General features: G+C 49.4%; 1 protein-coding gene across 3 annotated transcripts in view; it reads right to left on the bottom strand.

Annotated features, from left to right (window-relative positions):
* NYAP2 (neuronal tyrosine-phosphorylated phosphoinositide-3-kinase adaptor 2) overlaps positions 1 to 21,386 on the bottom strand; it is a 191,709-nt gene that overhangs the window by 104,732 nt on the left and 65,591 nt on the right. For all 3 annotated transcript variants that reach the window (XM_064152798.1, XM_064152797.1, XM_064152796.1), the window contains exon 3: positions 753 to 1,051. In XM_064152798.1, the coding sequence (XP_064008868.1) occupies positions 753 to 1,051 (299 nt within the window). The remainder of the gene's footprint in view (positions 1 to 752; positions 1,052 to 21,386) is intronic.

Here is a 21,386-nt window from a genome sequence, read left to right as displayed (position 1 = left end):
GGTCTAGGCTGGATGTGAGGAGGAAGTTGTTGTCAGAGAGAGTGATTGGCATTGGAATGGGCTGCCCAGGGAGGTGGTGGACTCACCATCCTTGGAGGTGTTGAAGCAAAGCCTGGCTGAGGCACTTAGTGCCATGGTCTGGTTGATTGTCAAGGGCTGGGTGCTAGGTTGGACTGGCTGAGCTTGGAGGTCTCCTCCAACCTGGTTGATTCTATGATTCTATGATTCTATGATTCTATGAATAGGTGTGCCTGGCCATGGCAGGAGGCCTTGAACTAGATGAGCATTAAGATTCCTTCTAACCTAAACCATTCTTTGATTCTAGCATCTTGGAGAAATTTTTACCACTGGAAGATATTTTCTTGCTGTAGAGTTTCAAGGTCATACAGTACTCTTTCACCTTTTTCCTGAGGAAGTTCCTTCCTCAAGCTGTGATTTGCCCAGTGCTACTGGTCCTTGGCTAGCATGCAGATAACATTGCCCTACATGACATCTGTTAGCAATCTCTTTTTCCCTTCACTCTGAGTAAATTCAACTCATTCCCCAGTATGTAACAACTCCAAGTAAGTGCTATGGTTCTGTGGCAGTTCCCCAGTGGTTCAAAGTGCAGAGAGCCCTCATCTGGTATATCTATGCTGGCTGTCACACAGATAAAGAAACACACAGGTAATGCTTAAATGCAAGAGTATCAGCTAGATAGCCTTAATTTTGGGTCACCAAACCCTTTTTGTCCAAAGATCTATAGTGTTTACCTTCAGTCCTGTCCGGTAGTTTCCCACTTTTACTTGTTGTTCCAGTGTTGACTGTTTCAGAGGAGGTGCTCAGCTTGGTGTTGGGGTCTCGCTTGGGTTTTGGAGGTGGCTGCTTTCGAGAGCTGCTGCTTTCATCATCGGTTCCTCCAACAGAATGAAGAGACTGGGACCTCACGGTAAAGCCACTGGAGCAAGGATGTGGCAGTCTGTCCTGAGGAGCAGGCATTGTCATAAATCCCATGCGGAAATGTTTCCCCACGTAGCTTCCTTCATTGCCTCTCACTACTTCTCCACCTATGCTGTAAGAGAAAATATGCATGTAAATAAATCACAGTATCACAGTCTCACAGAGTATCATCAGGGTTGGAAGAGACCTCACAGATCATCAAGTCCAACCCTTTACCACAGAGCTCAAGGCCAGACCATGGCACCAAGTGCCACGTCCAGTCCTGCCTTGAACAGCTCCAGGGACGGCGACTCCACCACCTCCCCGGGCAGCCCATTCCAGTGTCCAATGACTCTCTCAGGGAAGAACTTTCTCCTCACCTCCAGCCTAAATCTCCCCTGGCACAGCCTGAGGCTGTGTCCTCTTGTTCTGGTGCTGGCCACCTGAGAGAAGAGAGCAACCTCCTCCTGGAGCAACCTCCAGGCACTCAAGGGGTGGCCTGAGCAGTGTTGAGTACAGGGGCAGAAGAACCTCCCTTGTCCTGCTGCCCACACTGCTCCTGAGCCAGGCCAGGATGCCATTGGCTCTGCTGCCCACCTGGACACACTGCTGCCTCATCTTCAGCTACTATCTATCAGTACCCCCAGGTCCTTTTCCTCCTGGCTGCTCTCAGCCACTCAGTCCCCAGCCTGTTGTGCTGCTTGGGGTTGTTGTGGACAAAGTGCACTTGGCATTGTTCAGTCTCATCCCATTGTCCCCTGCCCACCTGTCCAGGTCCCTCTGCAGGGCTCTTCTACCCTCCAACAGCTCCACAGCTGCTCCTAGCTTGGTGTCCTCTGCAAACTCACTGCCGCTGGACTCAACCCCCTCATCCAGATCATCAATAAAGATATTGAACAGGACTGGGCCCAGCACTGATCCTTGGGGCACACCACTAGTGACAGCTGCCAACTGGATGTGGCACCATTCACCACCGTGCCCTGGATAGACCTGGACAAGTTCCCCTGAGCTGATGGGTTTTACCCTTCTCCTAAGAACCCACAACACTACTTACAAGAACCATTTCCCCCCTCCAACTGCTATACTTTGTATTCCAGAAGCAAAAACTTCCCACCTCTAAGTCCAGTGTCCAAAGGCACTACCTCATTAAACAATTCCACCACAGCCTTTCCTGTTCCTTCCCTGATCTTTTTTTTTTTTCATTCTGCACTGAATTCCTTTCAGCATCACACATGGAAACCTGTCTTACTTGCTTTCTGTGCTGACTCCACAGTACAAAGCCTGAGTCCAAGAGGCTTTGGTTGCAGGCAGAGATGGGAACAAACCTTGCTGTGTCGCTTTGTGGAAATCTGGTCTTGCTTTTCTACATCCTCTGCTCAGCTACTACACAGAGCCATCGTGATACCCTTTCCCTCTTTTCTGCAATATTTAAAACAGAGTCTCTTTTTCTCTGAGCTTAGAAGCCAACCCTCAGCTGATATTTAGGCACTGTACACCCTAAACTCAACGCTAGTCAGGCCACACCTCACCACATCTGTGTGTGCTGAGCACTATTTCTTGTAAGCACAGCTACTTGGAACATACCACTCAATGAATGCCAGCTCCAAAAACTACCTGAGGTATAAAGGCAGTTTGCACCTTGAGTGTTGTGTCCAGTTCTGGGCTCCTCAATTCAAGAGAGATGTTGAGGTGCTGGAAAGTGTCCAGAGAAGGGCAGCAAGGCTGGGGAGGGGCCTGGAGCAGAGCCCTGTGAGAAGAGGCTGAGGGAGCTGGGGGTGTGCAGCCTGCAGAAGAGGAGGCTCAGGGCAGAGCTCATTGCTGTCTGCAATTACCTGAAGGGAGGCTGTAGCCAGATGGGGTTGGTCTCTTCTGCCAGGCAAGCAGCAACAGAACAAAGAGACACAGTGTCAAGTTGTGGCAGGGGAGGTCTAGGCTGGATGTAAGAAGGAAGTTGTTGTCAGAGAGAGTGATTGGCATTGGAATGGGCTGCCCAGGGAGGTGGTGGAGTAGCCTTCCCTGGAGGTGTTGAAGTGAAGCCTGGCTGAGGTGCTTAGTGCCATGGTCTGGTTGATTGGCCAGGGCTGGGTGCTAGGTTGGACTGGCTGAGCTTGGAGGTCTCTTCCAACCTGGCTGATTCTATGATTCTGTGATGCTCATGTTACATCATGAAATTAGCCAGAATTAAGGGATTTATTTACATATCCTCCTGTTTGCAACCAGAGACTGGGACTGTCTCACTCCAGCACAACGGGCTGAGAAAAGTTTATCTGCACCTTGCTGCATGAATGACTAGAGACAGACCAGGAAGAATAATTGTGCAGCTCTCACTCCACTATTTCTGACAGGAAAGAGCCTGTGCTCCTCACTGGACTGATAATGAGTTCTATCTCAATTCCAAACTGTATTATATGAGTTGCTGCAAGTATTACCCAGTGTATTAATATATATGGAAATACAGATTTGGATTATTCCTCTGGGAGGTTTCAATTTGAACTTGACCAGGTTCAAATGCTTCTCTGACAAAGAATTATGCACAGTGCTCAAGTAACCATTAAAAGCATGAGACGTGTGTCTACAAAGACAGGCATGAATTATCTAGCATCATGATTAATCATACAATCACTCGGGTTACAGGCTTACAGCAAAGCTCCCTCTCTGCTGAAAAGCACTTTGGCATTTCCTAGGTCTGGTGATGGATGCTGCACTGGATGCACAAAAGGCCAGTGCAGGGACCCTGGCTCCAGACGCTCTCTGGAAGAGTATTCTGAAACAAACACATAGAATCACAGAATCAAGCAGGTTGGAAGAGACCTCCAAGCTCAGCCAGCCCAACCTAGCACCCAGCCCTGGCCAAGCAACCAGACCATGGCACTAAGTGCCTCAGCCAGGCTTTGCTTGAATGCCTCCAGGGATGGTGACTCCACCACCTCCCTGGGCAGCCCATTCCAATGCCAACCACTCTCTCTGGCAACAACTTCCTCCTCACATCCAGCCTAGACCTCCCCTGATTGCACAACTTCAAACTGTGTCCTCTTGTTCTATTGCTGCTTGCCTGGCAGAAGAGACCAACCCCACCTGGCTACAGCCTCCCTTCAGGGAGCTGTAGACAGCAATGAGGTCTGCCCTGAGCCTCCTCTGCTGCAGGCTGCACACCCCCAGCTCCCTCAGCCTCTCCTCACAGGGCTGTGCTCCAGGACCCTCCCCAGCTTCATTGCCCTTCTCTGGACTCTTTCCAGCACCTCAACATCTATTTTGAATGCCACAGGCTTCTCCAAAGCCAACCTTACAAGTCCAGTGTTGACCATGGAGTGCTGCCAGGTTACACACTCCCTCCTTAGCTGCACTGGAAGGTAATGAGTTTCCCACCCTTCTCCCTGCTCTATGCAGTTCTGCAGCTGGATCACTATAACAAACACCAGAACAGCTGGATCTGCCTTAAATCAGCAAGACTAGATTTCAGCTTTCATTTCCAACATGTGGACCAGAGCTCCAGCTGAAAAGTCTTGTTTTACCTCCTGTAAAACCCTGTCTTACTGGAGATAAACCTCTAGGTTTTATCTCTTGGTTGGCATTTTTTAGGTCAGAAGTGGGCTAGCATAAAATCATACTAACCTTGCTGTTCCCACCTGCAACATCAGGCTGACTTGATACAGGCTGTAATGATCATGGTCCTGGAGACATTACAGCTTGGCTCATTAGCAAGCAGATACTGGAGCACTCGGAGACTATAGAATCACAGAATGGTTTAGGTTGGAAGGGACCTCAAGGATCATCCAGCTCCAACCCCCTGCCATAGGCAAGGACACCTCCCACTAGAACAGGTTGCTCAAGGCCTCATCCAGCCTGGCCTTGAACACCTCCAGGCAGGGAGCAGCCACAACCTCCCTGGGCAACCTGTGCCAGTGTCTCACCACCCTCACTGCAAACAACCTTTTCCTAACAGCTACTTTCAATCTCCCCTCTGCCAGTTCAAACCCATTCCCCCTTGTCCTGTCATTACCAGACCTTGTCAATAGTCCCTCCCCAGCCTTCCTGTAGTCCCCTTCAGATACTGCAAGGCCACTCTAAGGTCTCCACAAAGACTTCTCTTCTGCAGGCTGAAAATCCCCAACTCTTGTAGCCTGTCCTCATAACAGAGCTGCTGCAGCCCTCTCAGCATCATCTTCGTGGCCCTCCTCTGGACTGGCTCCAACACTTCCATGTCCCTTTTGCGCTGGGGGCTCCAGAACTGCACACAGGTGGGGGCTGAGGAGAGCAGAGCCAAGGGGCAGAATCCCCTCCCTTGCCCTGCTGCCCACACTGCTCTTGCTGCAGCCCAGCACAGGCTTGTGTCTGGGCTGCACTCACACTGCAGGCTCCTGTTGAGCTTTTCACCAGCCCAGACCCCCAGGGCCTGTTCCTCAGGGCTGCTCTCAGCCATTCCCCACTCGTCCTGGAGTTGTGCTTGGGATTGCACTCATCCAGGTGCAGGACCTTACACTTGGCACAGAATAACTAAAACACTTATAACTTTGAAGAGCTGGAGAGGGAGAATCTTGTATGTCATCCATTTTATCACATCACAAGAGGACAAGTTATGGAAGAACATTAGAAACCAACACAGGTAATATTCTAAAGGGACAGAACACAGGTAAGGTCATTTCCACCACATTTTCACAGTATCACAGTACCACAGTCTCACAGTATCATCAGGGTTGGAAGAGACCTCACAGATCATCAAGTCCAACCCTTTACCACAGAGCTCAAGGCCAGACCATGGCACCAAGTGCCACGTCCAGTCCTGCCTTGAACAGCTCCAGGGACGGCGACTCCACCACCTCCCCGGGCAGCCCATTCCAGTGTCCAATGACTCTCTCAGTGAAGAACTTTCTCCTCACCTCCAGCCTAAATTTCCCCTGGCACAGCTTGAGGCTGTGTCCTCTTGTTCTGGTGCTGGCCACCTGAGAGAAGAGAGCAACCTCCTCCTGGCCACAACCTCCCCTCAGGTAGTTGCAGACAGCAATAAGGTCTGCCCTGAGCCTCCTCTTCTCCAGGCTAACCAATCCCAGCTCCCTCAGCCTCTCCTCGTAGGGCTGTGCTCAAGGCCTCTCCCCAGCCTCGTTGCCCTTCTCTGGACACGCTCAAGCATCTCAATGTCCCTCCTAAACTGGGGGGCCCAGAACTGAACACAGCACTCAAGGTGTGGTCTAACCTGTGCAGAGTACAGGGGCAGAATGACCTCCCTGCTCCTGCTGACCACACCATTCCTGATGCAGGCCAGGATGCCACTGGCTCTCTTGGCCACCTGGGCACACTGCTGGCTCATGTTCAGGCAGGTATCAATCAGTACCCCCAGATCCCTCTCTGTCTGTCTGCTCTCAGCCACTCCGACCCCAGCCTGTATCTCTGCATGGGGTTGTTGTAGCCAAAGTGCAGCACCCTGCACTTGGAGCTATTGAACCCCATCCCCTTGGACTCTGCCCATCTGTGCAGGTGGTCAAGGTCCCTCTGCAGAGCCCTTCTGCCTTCCTTGTAGCTACAAGTCACAACATTCCTATTATCTAGGAAGAGATTTTCAAGTTATTGTGGTAGAAAACTAAGAAAAAGGACTTCTCATCACATTGCTGAGAAATACATGGCAAAGAAGTGCCCAGAGATTGTTTGCATTGGTGTGGTCCTCCTCATGTGCACTGCTCCTACTGGGCATTGCAAATAACAGTTTTAACTTGCCATGAAGTTTCACTACCTGGTCCTGTCAGGAGTGGAATTCATTCCTAGAAAACAAATGTACAGTTGTGTGAAAACTTTTGTTTTACTTAGGGGTTGCTGCTTTAATTCTAAGTGATGTGGAATACAAAATCCCTCAGAGATGCTGTAAGGAGTAGAGAATTCTTGGGAATATCAAAGACCCATACATTCAGAATATCCTAGAGCTGCATTTTCTTCCCAGCCATTTATCTACCCTTGTTCTTGGTATTCATCCAGAAATTCTCTTATCAGTTCAGACATACAATGGATTAGTTTCATGCCTCAGGCACTAAGAACCACTTGGTTGCTCTCCTCATCTTTCCATGGTTTCTGTTTTTCTTCTTATGCTCCTTCATGTGAGATTTACTCACTTTGTATCCACTAGTTCAAAGAGGGAACCACAGCTGATTATGAGACTTGACCTCCTGAGCAGTAGGAAGGGGAATATAGTGACATGGCACCTTTGAAGGCTTTTTGCCACTTCATTGCCTCTTCTGCCAGGCAACCAGCAATAGAACAAGGGGACACAGTCTCAAGTTGTGCCAGGGGAAAGTACAGGCTGGATGTTAGGAGGAAGTTCTTCACAGAGAGAGTGATTGGCATTGGAATGGGCTGCCCAGGGAGGTGGAGGAGTCACCGTCCCTGGAGGTGTTGAAGCAAAGCCTGGATGAGGCACTTAGTGCCATGGTCTGGTTGACTGGCTAGGGCTGGGTGCTAGGTTGGCCTGGATGATCTTGGAGGTCTCTTCCAACCTGGTTGATTCTATGATTCTATGATTGCTTTCTGGGTAATACACCCACCCCAGTTGGGGACCACAGCAGGTAACTGTCCTCTGAGTGCTGAAACCCCACACAACCAGGAGAAGCCATTTCAGTAGAAGCTGCTCATTCCTCTTGAGCCTGAGGAATACTCAGTCACAGATACTGTTTTTTCACCTGACAGAAGCTTATCAGGCTTCTCTGCAGAAAGCAGGGAGAACTCTGGAGTACAAGCCAAACAACACACAGGAATCACAGAATCATAGAATCAAGCAGGTTGGAAGAGACCTCCAAGCTCAGCCAGTCCAACCTAGCACCCAGCCCTAGACAATCAACCAGACCATGGTACCAAGTGCTTCATCCAGGCTCTGCTTCAATACATCCAGGGATACTGACTCCACCACCTCCCTGGGCAGCCCATTCCAATGCCAATCACTCTCTCTGACAACAACTTCCTCCTAACATCCAGCCTAGACGCCCCCTGGCACAGCTTGGGACTGTGTCCCCTTGTTCTGTTGCTCGGTGCCTGGCAGAAGAGACCAACCCCACCTGGCTACAGCCTCCCTTCAGGTAGTTGTATTCAGCAATGAGCTCTGCCCTGAGCCTCCTCTTCTGCAGGCTGCACACCCCCAGCTCCCTCAGCCTCTCCTCATAGGGTTTGTGTTCCAGGCCCCTCCCCAGCCTTGCTGCCCTTCTCTGGACACCTTCCAGCACCTCAACATCTCTCTTGAATTGAGGAGCCCAGAACTGGACACAGCACTCAAGGTGTGGCCTGAGCAGTGCTGAGCACAGGGGCAGAAGAACCTCCCTTGTCCTACTGGCCACACTGTTCCTGAGCCAGCCCAGGATGCCATTGGCTCTCTTGGCCACCTTCCCTGGGAAAGCTGCAAACCCACACAGCACTACATCCTTCTGCCCACAATACATCTAATCCATCAGGAAAGCCATGTGAGTCAGAGGCAAGTAAAGAGATGCCACAAAAAAAGATGTTGGAAGGGTTTTATAAGTCCATCATACACATGACTAATCATCAGCAAAAATAGAAAAGGAATAAAACTACTTAGCTCAAGGGTAGTATATGAGCTGGCTTGACAGATGAAACAGCAGTTCATCCCTCTCTCTATCCACCTTTTCTGAGTGAGGAGAATAGCTTCAGTCATTTTAACCACTTCCTTCCACCCAGCTCCTCTGCTCACAGCAAATGTTCTGAGCAGAAAGGGCTGAAATGGTTTTGAAATGTCTATTCCTCATCAGAATAAATTATACACACATGTACTAAGGATGACACATTTTACTTTGTATCCAGGAAGCACTTTTGAGATTAGCATAAATTATATTTGTAAATTAGAGGTTGGATGCCAAAAAAAAAAAAACAAACCCCAAAACCAACCAGGAGATCCACTATTTTTATCCCCCTACACATGATTTCAGCAGACCATGAAATGTAATGCTGAAGAAGGAAGGGCAGGCTCACAAGTGCAGATTCAGGGACTGCGCTGTAAGGATGGTTTCACACAAACCTACATCCTTTCTGTTGTGAAAACCAAACATTGAAAGAAATTACACACATTTCTTTTTTAACCACCCTTCAGAGCTCTTGCTCATTCCCAAGGAGTATATACATACATGACTTTCTTTTCCCCCCCTGCATTACTTTTCTGATAGACTCCAAAACAGCTGGGAGGCTGTAGCCAGGTGGGGTTGGGCTCTTCTCCCAGGCAACCAGCAATAGAAGAAGGGGACACAGTCTCAAGTTGTGCAATCAGGGTTTGGATGGTAGGAGGTTCTTGAAAAAAATGGTCTAATTGTTGAGGTGTTGGAATGTGTCCAGAGAAGGGCAACAAAGCTGGTGAGGGGCCTGGAACACAAACCCTATGAGGACAGGCTGAGGGAGCTGGGGGTGTGCAGCCTGCAGAAGAGGAGGCTCAGGGCAGAGCTCATTGCTGTCTCCAGCTACCTGAAGGGAGGCTGTAGCCAGGTGGGGTTGGGCTCTTCTGCCAGGCAAGCAGCAACAGAACAAGGGGACACAGTCTGAAGTTGTGCCAGGGGAGGTCTAGGCTGGATGTGAGGAGGAAGTTGTTGTCAGAGAGAGTGATTGGCATTGGAATGGGCTGCCCAGGGAGGTGGTGGAGTCACTGTCCCTGGAGGTGTTGAAGCCAAGCCTGGCTGAGGCACTTAGTGCCATGGTCTGGTTGCTTGGCTAGGGCTGGGTGCTAGGTTGGACTGGCTGAGCTTGGAAGCCTCTTCCAACCTGCTTAATTCTATGACTCAGGATGATCTTAAACCAAGATCCAGAGGATAACATTAACACCCTTCTAGATACAGGCTAAAGTGTCAATGAGCCATGACAAAGGTCAGGTTCAGAGTCATCTTTTCCTCTGGGGAACTATGTCAATTGAGCAGCTGACATGTCTGTGCACATCTAACACCTTACCTCAGCCAAATGCCTCTGCCTGGGAGGGAGAAAACCAGATGCTGCCTAAAGAGTCAGACTTCTCAAGAGAAAGGGTTCAGTAATGCTCTAAAATAATCTTTATTCTTTTATCATGTCTGTGAAAGCCAGAGGCCAGGTTTCATAGAATCATAGAATCATAGAATCAACCAGGTTGGAAGAGACCTCCAAGATCATCCAGTCCAACCTATCACCCAGCCCTGTCCAATCAACCAGACCATGGCACTAAGTGCCTCAGCCAGGCTTTGCTTGAAGACCCCCAGGGACGGTGCCTCCACCACCTCCCTGGGCAGCCCATTCCAATGCCAATCACTCTCTCTGGGAAGAACTTCTTCCTAATATCCAGCCTATACCTACCCTGGCACAACTTGAGACTGTGTCCCCTTGTCCTATTGCTGGTTGCCTGGGAGAAGAGGCCACCCCCCACCTGGCTACAATGCCCCTTCAGGTAGTTGTAGACAGCAATAAGATCACCCCTGAGCCTCCTCTTCTCCAGGCTAAACAGGCCCAGCTCCCTCAGCCTCTCCTCATAGGATTTGTGCTCCAGGCCCCTCACCAGCTTTGTTGCCCTTCTCTGGACATGTTCCAGCACCTCAACATCTTTCTTGAATTGAGGGGCCCAGAACTGGACACAGTACTCAAGGTGTGGCCTGAGCAGTGCTGCGTACAGGGGCAGAATAACCTCCCTTGTCCTACTGGCCACACTGCTCCTGATGCAGGCCAGGATGCCATTGGCTCTCTTGGCCACCTGGGCACACTGCTGGCTCATCTTCAGCTTACTGTCTATCAGTACCCCCAGGTCCCTTTCCTCCTGGCTGCTCTCCAGCCACTCAGTCCCCAGCCTATAGCACTGCTTGGGGTTGTTGTGGCCAAAGTGCAGAACCCTGCACTTGGCCTTGTTCAATCTCATCCCATTGGCCTCTGCCCACCCATCCAGCCTGGCCAGGTCCCTCTGCAGGGCTCTCCATCCTGCAAACCCACAATGAACTGCCATGCCATCTTCGTGTACCTGCAGCGTGGCACTGGCATCCCTAGGAAGCCTGGCAGAAATTGCCTGTGGCTTATGAAACTGCCCCAAGCAACACCACACACAGAGGTGTGCCCGCAGAGTTTGACGCCAGATTATCTCCAGCAAACCCTCTATTCAAGCCAACCTGTATGTGTGACAGACCTCTGACAGACTCCTCTGTGCTGCTGCCAAGTTTGGCTCCTGCCTGCTACAACAGGACTCGATTTTGCATGCCAGAGCTTCTCCAGATCAAACTGAACTCCTACGTGTTGTTGCTGCACTGTAAGATTAACCAGGTCCCTGGTGAGCATCCAAAGACAGCTCCAATTCCTACACAGTGCACAAGGGGTGACAACAGCAAAACTAACCAAGACTCTCCACAGCATGTGGCCAGATAACTTCATTTCAAATGATGGGGTGCTGGTTTAAGCCTAGCTGAGATATTTTGGTGAGAAGAATTAGATGCTAGGCTGTGAAAAGGAAACAGTGGTGATGGCTGCTGCACTCATAGGCTTGCTGAGATGGATAAGAACAAGAACACAGACATAGATAAGGCAGTGAGTTGTTTGCTCTCTGTCTTTGGGGCTGCACTTCTCTCTAAGCTAACCTGCTGTCTGTGTGACTAATCCATCTGCTTCCTAACCCTCCTGGCTGACCTTCCAAACTACCTTAAATGTAAGGAAAAGCCTGGAGTAAGGTAGAGGGGTGGAAAGAAGGTGGAAGGGTGGTTGGGAGCCCCTCCTGGGGAGTCAGGTTTCTGGGAGGGCTGCTGTGTTTCTGTATTAGCTTTTTAACTTGTCAATTTCTGTCTATATTGTAACTATCTGCTTGTATATAGTGCTAAGCTGTGAATATGAAGCTTCATTCAATTTCCAGATAGACTGAGCCTAGTCTGGGTAATTTTCTTCTGCCAGGCAACCAGCAACAGAAGAAGGGGACACAGTCTCAAGTTGTGCCAGGGGAGGTCTAGGCTGGATGTTAGGAGGAAGTTGTTGTCAGAGAGAGTGATTGGCATTGGAATGGGTTGCCCAGGGAGGTGGTGGAGTCACCATCCCTGGAGTTATTCAAGCCAAGCCTGGCTGAGGCACTTAGTGCCATGTCTGGTTGACTGGATAGGGCTGGGTGCCAGGTTGGACTGGCTGAGCTTGGAGGTCTCTTCCAACCTGGTTGATTCTATGATTCTATGCTCCACAGTCCACAGTCAACTATTTTATAACACTAAAGGTTGAAAATTCCAGCAACTGTTGGGTGGATTGAGAGAACAAACAAATGAAGAAACCCAAAATAACAAACCCAAAATGCTTTATAAGAAGCACTGATAAAAAGAACCAGCTATGTGTGTTGTTTTTCCAACAAATCTAACATAAGCAAGACAACCTGGAAAGCAGTAACTAAGGAGTAAGGACCTTCTGATCTGCAGAGAATCACAGAATCATAGAATCAAGCAGGTTGGAAGAGACCTCCAAGATGATCCAGTCCAACCTAGCACCCAGCCCTATCCAATCAACCAGACCATGGCACCAAGTGCCTCAGCCAGGCTTTGCTTCAACACCTCCAGGCACTTCACCACCTCCCTGGGCAGCCCATTCCAATGCCAATCACTCTTTCTGACAACAACTTTCTCCTAACATCCAGCCTAGACCTCCCTGCCACAGCTTGAGACTGTGTCCCCTTGTTCTATTGCTGGTTGCTTGGCAGCAGAGCCCAACCCCACCTGGCTACAGCCTCCCTTCAGGGAGTTGTAGACAGCAATGAGCTCTGCCCTGAGCCTCCTCTTCTGCAGGCTGCACACCCCCAGCTCCCTCAGCCTCTCCTCACAGGGCTCTGCTCCAGGCCCCTCCCCAGCTTTGTCACCCTTCTCTGGACACCTTCCAGCACCTCAACATCTCTCTTGAACTGAGGAGCCCAGAACTGGACACAGCACTCAAGGTGTGGCCTGACCTTGAGTCTAAGGGCAAAATAATCTCCCTTGTCCTACTGGCCACACTGTTCCTGAGCCAGGCCAGGAAGCCATTGGCTCTGCTGCCCACTTGGGCACACTGCTGGTTCATCATTCAGCCTACTATCTACCAGTACCCCCAGGTCCTTTTCTTCTTGGCTGCTCTCAGCCACTCTGTCCCCCCAAACAAATATATATACAGCTCTGTAATTCACGAGTTTGAGCTGATATCCACTGGCATTCCACTAATTCCTTAAGCAGTTTAAAGCTGTCTTTTAAACCCAGGACTAATGATGAATACTTTGGGCTGAATATCCACAGTGTGCTGATGGTGCTTTCCTTAGAAGGCCAATGTTGGCTGCTGTACCCAGTGCTCACCTCTCCATGACTGGGGACTAACTGGTGCATATGTAAAGGTTTAAGTTGTGAAGACTGAGGACACTTATCAGGCAGGGTGAGGAGTGCTCTGCTTTTACTCCACTATGGATACTTTTAATTTTGCATGGGAGATGCACAGCTAAAAGTCAGGAAATGAAAGTTCCTATGCTCAGTCACCTAGAATTAGACATCAGCCACATGCAATGTTTCATCTGAGTGCAAATGTGTGTTCAGGTTAACGAAGTGGGGTTTGCATCCCATCAGAGAGAGGAGGAACTGGAGCAAGGCTGTGGCTTTGTCGCCTTCCCCAGCAACCCACATGGTGCAGGCTCCACTCTGCCTCAGCAACTGTGGCTAAATAAATATTTCAATGAGATATGGGAATAAATTAACATCCAAAACCACTTGTGTGGGGTGGGGTTTGCTTTTTTGGCAGTAAAATGCCTCTTTGGTTTGGAGCCGAAGAGTTGTAATGGAAGGAAAAAAATCTGCAAAAAGCCTTTTTGGGCATCAGCTGCTGGGAAAAGTTTAAAGCCAGACAAAGGAATGAAATGTGCCAACATTCCCAAGAATGGCAATTTGTAAGCCAAGCTGAGACATTACACTCTGAGGCATTACACTGTGCCTAACCTTTCCAGCTTCAGCCTTATTTCAAACAGTGATTGTACAGATGCTTCTCTGAGTCCCTTGAGCAAACATGACTCTCCTTTGCTTTGAAAAGCTAAGCTCAAACAAAGGAAATGAAAGGTTTTAAATAAATGCTTCCTATGGCTTCCAGTCCTAAAGAGAACAGAGTTCAATACTGAGCTGGCAGTGAACATCAAGAACATTTTGTTTTGGAGGAAAGTGCCTCACAAATTTCACTTCAGTATGACCCCTAGCAAAACATATAGATTTTCCTCTTCAGCCAATGACCTCAAATCCCACTTATTCTTCTGATAACACTGTCATTCATGACTCTTACTTCAAAATGTATTCCCTGGGCTGGATTGCCTCTGTTTTCTTCTATAAATGCCCTATGGATCACAGGCTTACAGGATGTTAGGGGCTGGAAGGGACCTCAAGGAAATCATCCAGTCCAACCGCCCTGCCAGAGCAGGACAATGCTACCTAACAGATCACAGAGGAACACATCCAGACAGGCCTTGAAAGGCTCCAGAGAAGGAGACTCCACAATCTCTCTGGGGAGCCTGTGCCAGTGCCCTGGGACCCTTACAGGAAAGAAGTTCATCCTTGATCCTTGTGTTGAGGCAGAGCCTCTTTTGCTGCAACTTACACCCATTGCTCCTTGTCCTATCCCAGGGAGCAGTGAGCAGAGTCTGTCCCCCCCTGCTCCTGACACCCAGCCCTCAGATTAAATCCCCTCTCAATCTCCTCTTTTCCAGACTAAGCAGCCCCAGGTCTTTCAGCCTTTCCTCATCAGCCATGCCCTCCAGTCCCCTCATCATCCTAGTAACCCTCCACTGGACCCTCTCCAGCAGACCCCTGTCCCTCCTCAACTTGGGAGCCCAAAACTGAGCACAGTATTCAAGACGAGGTCTCAGCAGGGCAGAGTGGAGGGGGAGGATAAGCAGGAAAAGGAGAGGCTCTGCTTGGTGCCTGGAGGTCTCAATAGCAGTGTCACAGCAGGAGTGTGACAGGGATACAGGGACAGTTTGATGCAAATGCTTGTCTTTTGGCAGCTCCTCACAGGAGATCTGTTAGATTTATATAGGGCAGTTCCAGACATCTTGGCACATAGCAGAGCTCAAGGATTTGAATTGTCTTGAACAGGCATCCAAATATTCCAGGTACAGTTTTAGATACTGCTTTGTCGAATAATCAAGGTCAGATTGCAGTCAAAACAGCACCTGCAGATCAGCAGTTTAAATGGCACTAAAACTGCTCTAATCTTCAAACTGCAATGTGAACGTTTTTATTTCAAGGGAATGCCCAGAGCAAGTTCCTACCACAGAGTTCAAGGCTTACTTGGGGATCTCCCCCACTCACAGTGTCTCTGTGAACTGATACTTGCACAGGAAACAAACAGAGTAACTGCCTGCAATTCACCCCTCTCTGACTACACCAACACCTTTCTGGATACCTCTCCTAACTGCCCTAAGAGGTGGAACCCATAGAAAAGCTCACTAGGAAACCCTTTGTTTGCCCTGGAAAGGCCCTGGCAGACTCCACTGCATTGGCTTCTACTATCCTTGTGCTATTTGGCATAAGTATTACCATCTCCCTGTGCTTCTCATTTCCTCCTTTAATCAATCATAGAATCATAGAATGGTTTAGGTTGGAAGGGACCTCAAGGATCATCCAGTTCCAACCCCCTGCCATAGTGGGAGTTCCAACCTCCCACTAGAACAGGCTGTCCAAGCCCTCATCCAGACTGGCCTTGAACACCTCCAGGGAGGTTGTGTTGAGGTGGAACCTCCTGTGCTGCAACTTACACCCATTGCTCCTTGTCCTATCCCATGGAACAGTGAGCAGAGCCTGTCCCCCACCTTCTGACCCCCCCAGCCCAGAGGTGCTTATAAACATTGATTAAATCCCCCTCTCAGTCTTCTTTTTTCCAGACTAAGCAGCCCCAGGTCCCTCAGCCTCTCCTCATCAGCCATGCCCTCCAGTCCTCTCATCATCCTCATAGCCCTCTGCTGCACCCTCTCCAGCAGATCCCTGTCCCTCTTCAACTGGGGAGCCCAAAACTGAGCACAATATTCAAGATGAGGTCTCAGCAGGGCAAAGTAGAGGGCAAGGAGAACCTCCCTTGATCTGCTGGACACACTCTTCTTAATACACCCTAGGATCCCATTGGCCTTCTTGGCCACCAGGGCACATTGCTGTGCCATGGGTAACTTGTTAGCCACCAGGACCCCCAGGTCCCTCTCCACAGGGCTGCTCTCCAGCAGTCACCTCCCAGCCTGTACTGCTGCAGTTTGTTTTTCCTCCCCAGGTGCAGGACTCTGCACTTGTCCTTGTTGAACCTCATTTGGTTCCTCTGTGCCCAGCTCTCAGTCTGCCCAGGTCTCTCTGAATGGCAGCACAGCCTTCAGCTGGATCAGCCAAGCCTCCCAGCTTGGTGTCATGACAAACTTGCTGAGCAGACTCTGTCTGTCTGTCTGTCCCCTCATCAATATCATTGATGAAGCTGTTGAACAGGACTGGACCCAGCACTGGCCCCTGAGGACCTCCACTGGTTACAGCTCTAAAGCTGGACCTAGCATCACGGATCACCACTCTTTGAACTCTATCTTGTAACCAATTCCTAATCCACCTCACTGCCTGCTCTTCCACCCCACACTTCCTGAGCTTGCTCACTAGAATGTCATGGAGACGGTGTCAAAGGCCAGTTGATTTGAAATTGCATGTCACAGCATGTGACAAGCAAGTGTGATGGGCATAGAGGCAGAGAAAACTCACTAATTCCAGTCAGGACACTGGAAGAGAGCAGCCAGTAGAAGTACAGCTTGCTGCATGCACACATGTACCCAGAGTGGTCCTGAACCCATCCTACACTCAGCTCTGCATCCTGGTTTTGAGGGAAGGGAGTCAAATTCAACCTCATATCTCAAGTTCAACAAAAGAAAAGAACAAAACTAGAATTCTGAGGAGGACTGAGGACCTGAGCACCCTACAGCCCCTCTGTCCCATTATCACAGTCAGGTTGCATCCTTTGTCAAAGTCAGCCTCGGACCCCTCCTCCTGCTTCTAATTATGCTTTGTTTGGACTATAGGGTTGGAGCTGGGTATCAACACAGCTCTGCTTCCTGTGGAAGTAAGCAAATGTGTTTGCTTTATTTTCTTACAAGTGACAGTAGTGCATGTGAATTGCTGGACAAGTGACTAAGGCTGTTCCCAGCAGGGAGCACTCTCTGCCCTGCACCATCTACAGCTACCTGAAGGGAGGCTGTAGCCAGGTCGGGGTTGGTCTCTTCTCCCAGGCAACCAGTAACAGAGCAAGGGGACACAGTCTCAAGTTGTGCTGGGGGAGGTCTAGGCTGGATGTTAGGAGGAAATTCTTCACAGAGAGAATGGTCCTGCTCTGACAAGGAGGTTGGACTTGATGATCCCCTTGGGTCCCTTCCAACCCCTAATATCCTGTGAGCCTGTGATTAGTTTGCCTTCTTTTGATGATCAGGTCTTTCATATCAAAAAAGTCTCATACTATGTTATGACCTGAAGGGAGTTGCAGCCAAGTGGGAGTTGGTCTCTTCTCCCAGGCAACCAGCAACAGAACAAGGGGACACAGTCTCAAGCTGTGCCAGGCTGGATGTGAGGAGGAAGTTGTTGGCAGAGAGAGTGATTGACATTGGAATGGGCTGCCCAGGGAGGTGGTGGAGTCACTGTGCCTGGAGGTGTTGAAGCAAAGCCTGGCTGAGGTCCTTAGTGCCATGGTCTGGTTGATTGGCTAGGGCTGGCTGCTAGGTTGGGCTGGATGATCTTGGAGGTCTCTTCCAACCTGGTCAATTCTGTGATTCTATGATCTTGGGGCTTAGTACATAGGAGTGAAACAGACACATCCACTGAATCATTTGGCCACCTCAGGGCTATTGCTTTGTCCTGCCTCTTACCTGAAGTGCAAGGTAACTGAGAGAGGACTGAACCACCCACAAAACAACATTCTTGCAATTCAAGCTCCCACAAACTTCTTTTGGAGACAGTTATGTGCACATGTGCTTCCACACTTACCATTTACACATCTTGCACACAAAGCTTCAGTCTCAGTGATTGCCCTTTCCCAATGACAGTGCTCCAACATATAATTTAACAATCCCATTGGCATTCCCTGGGGATAATGACCATTGCTGATCCTTCTCATTCTGATGCATGTTCTATGATTTTTTTTTGCTGTCTTCTATTCCCAGTGTCTGATATTATTCTGGTCCTTGCCAAGCCTGTCTGTTACATGCTCATTAGAACCTATGTGGCAGAAAATGTTCATGCAAGGAACTAATTCTAGTACCTTTCCATTTATTTTCAGGCTGTGTGAGTCTATAAACTTAGATTATGATTAAGGTGAGCTTGCAGTGATGGGTTTGATAGACTCTGAATCTTGTTAAATTAGGGCAAAGGGAAATCAACCTACATAGCTTTAACTTAATACTTTGAAGGCTGAACAATTGTTAGCAGTCCTAGACCCCCTAAAGCAGATTGCCTGCACCAGGCCTTTAAAAGGACAAGCAGCCCAACAGGCAAGACAATTTAGGGAGTTTCTCTGTTAGGGATATAAGGGGATTACTTCCTGGCCTGGCTCAAGAGCAGTGTAGCCAGTAGGACAAGGGAGGTTCTTCTGCCCCTGTGCTCAGCACTGCTTAGGCCACAGCTTGAGTGCTGTGTCCAGTTCTGGGCTCCTCAATTCAAGAGAGATGTTGAGGTGCTGGAAGGTGCCCAGAGAAGGGCAACAAACCTGGGGAGGGGCCTGGAGCAGAGCTCTGTGAGGAGAGGCTGAGGGAGCTGGGGGTGTGCAGCCTGCAGCAGAGGAGGCTCAGGACAGAGCTCATTGCTGTCTGCAGCTCCCTGAAGGGAGGCTGTAGCCAGGTGGGGTTGGGCTCTTCTGCCAGGCAACCAGCAACAGAAGAAGGGGACACAGTCTCAAGTTGTGGCAGGGGAGGTCTAGGCTGGATGTGAGGAGGAAGTTGTTGTCAGAGAGAGTGATTGGCATTGGAATGGGCTGCCCAGGGAGGTGGTGGAGTCGCTGTGCCTGGAGGTGTTGAAGCCAAGCCTGGCTGGGGCACTTAGTGCCATGGTCTGGTTGATTCTGTAGGGCTGGGTGCTAGGTTGGACTGGCTGAGCTTGGAGGTCTCTTCCAGCCTGGTTGATTCCATGATTCTCTAAGTGCAGAGGTATGCCCAGTGAATGTGGTGAAGTACCAAGGCTGAGGGGACCAGCAACAGCTGGAGACAAAGTAAGTTATTTTTGCCTTTTAGAAGGCAGATAAGCAGGAAGAGGAGAAAAATGAGAAGGCAAGGGGGAAGCCCTGAGCATGCTGCAATGCTTCCTGGATGGAAGCATGTTTGCTGCACTGCAGATACACTTACACATAATAAACCTGAATTCATTAATACTGAGTATTTACGCTCAGCTTGTCGCTGGTCCAAAAAAGCAATTATGATGCATCATGTTGATGGAGAGTACCAAGCCATTAAAACTTGGGTCACTCACAGAATACACTGTGTCAAGGCAGAGTTAACAACACCCCTGGTATGGCAGGTTTCAGCAGAGAGAGGCCAGTGCTTTCTAATAAAGCAAGGCAGAATCTGTGTTTTGCTTGGACAATCATGCAGCAGCAAAGTCCCTTTCACTGAAAACATGCTCCAGGGAGAACCATGAATATAGTTTCAGTTGCCCATTCAATTTTAGCATAGCTGATCTGGTAAGCTGAGAGGCAGCCTGTGGGCCTCTGCTTTAGTTGTAATATTTTTCCAGTAGCCTAACATGCTATAGATGTCACTCACAGAGACATGGGCTGGCAGCAACATCTTCTTTAATCTCATAAAGTTGAAGAACTTCCAGAGGGCTGCAGCAGCTCTGCTGTGAGCACAGACTGAAAGAGTTGGGGCTGTGCAGTCTGGAGCAGAGGAGGCTCCCAGGTGACCTTCTTGTGGCCTTCCAGGATCTGAAGTGGGCTACAAAAAAGCTGGGGAGGGACTTTTGAGACTGTGAGGAAGTGACAGGACTGGGGGGAATGGAGATGGAGGTGGGTAGATTCATACTGGACATGAGGAGGAAGTTTTTGAGCCTGAGAGTGGTGAGAGGCTGGAATGGGTTGCCCAGGGAGGTGATTGAGGCCCCATGGCTGGAGGTGTTTCAGGCCAGGCTGGCTGAGGCTGTGTGCAGCCTGCTCTAGGGTAGGGTGTCCCTGGGCATGGCAGGGGAGGTTGGAACTAGATGATCCTTGTGGTCTCTTCCAACCCTGACTGATTCTATGATTCTATGGATGGATCATGACAGTATTGACTCACCTGGACAGATTTGACATTGGAATGGGCTGCCCAGGGAGGTGGTGGAGTCGCCATCCCTGGAGGTGTTTGAAACAAAGCCTGAATGAGGCACTTAGTGCCATGGTCTGGTTGATTGGCCAGGGCTGGGTGACAGATTGGACTGCATGAACTTGTAGGTCTCTTCCAACCCAGATGATTTTATGAAGAACACAGAGATCTGCTCCCTGCTATGGATTTCCATCTATGGGTGAGAGGCTGGAATGGGTTGCCCAGGGAGGTGTTTGAGGCCCCATGCCTGGAGGTGTTTAAGGCCAGGTTGGATGAGGCTGTGGGCAGCCTGATCTAGGGTAGGGTGGCTTGGAACTGGATGATCCTTGTGGTCCCTTCCAACCCTGACTGATTCTATGATGGCAGATGAAGAGAAGCTGTAGATGGAGAGACTCTGCAGTTCCCATCCACCACCTATTGCCAGTCTACTTGAATCTCGTTGAGAAGGGAATAAACAAGAGTGATTTACTGCTCAGAAATGATGAGTGGAGCTGTCAAAAGTCAGCTCTCAAGGTGTGATGGACACATTCTGTTCTCCCCTCTCTTTTATTAGTAAAAGTATATAAAAGTTAACCACGTGGCCTTTTGAAGAGCAACCTGCTCCCTGCAGAAATCATCGTGCACAGAACTGCTATGTGGCACCCAGCTCTTATCAGAGCCTTATCATTTCAACCTTGGATTCAAAGGCTGAAGTGGAAAGTAAAAGATAACCAGCAGCTGTTTGAAAAGATCTAACCAAAAACACAGTCCAAATACACTGCAGGGAAACTGAAATACAAGCTGGTGTCAGACAGAGGTTATAGGGGAAGGAGCTGTCCAGTTTGGCACTACAGTGCTACAGTACTACAACAACGATGACCTACACAAGTCACAGGCACCCCCTAACTTAATTTACTCTTCTTTGGATAACTGTGTGCAAGCACATGCTGCCATGGGTCAAACAAACATCTGCTGCCAAGATGAACAGTAAAAGATGTAGTATTAAACCAGCCATTTCCAGGGCCTAGATCCAAAGACATTAATCCCTTCATTAGGATTCAAACTGGCAGTATTCCATAGAGAAGGACACTTTTTTCCCTCTCTGCACTGGACAAAAACCCATTGGTTGAAGAGAACAAACTCTCTTCTGCTCTCACCTCCACTGTGGTACAAAGGCATAAAATCACATTTGCCTTTTGGGGTGTTTCCAGAATCACAAAAGTGACCATGAATCATAGAATCAGGCAGGGTT

The sequence above is a fragment of the Pogoniulus pusillus genome, chromosome 13 (assembly GCF_015220805.1).
Source record: "Pogoniulus pusillus isolate bPogPus1 chromosome 13, bPogPus1.pri, whole genome shotgun sequence".
NCBI lineage: Eukaryota > Metazoa > Chordata > Aves > Piciformes > Lybiidae > Pogoniulus > Pogoniulus pusillus.
This window is presented reverse-complemented; position numbering and strand designations above follow the sequence as displayed.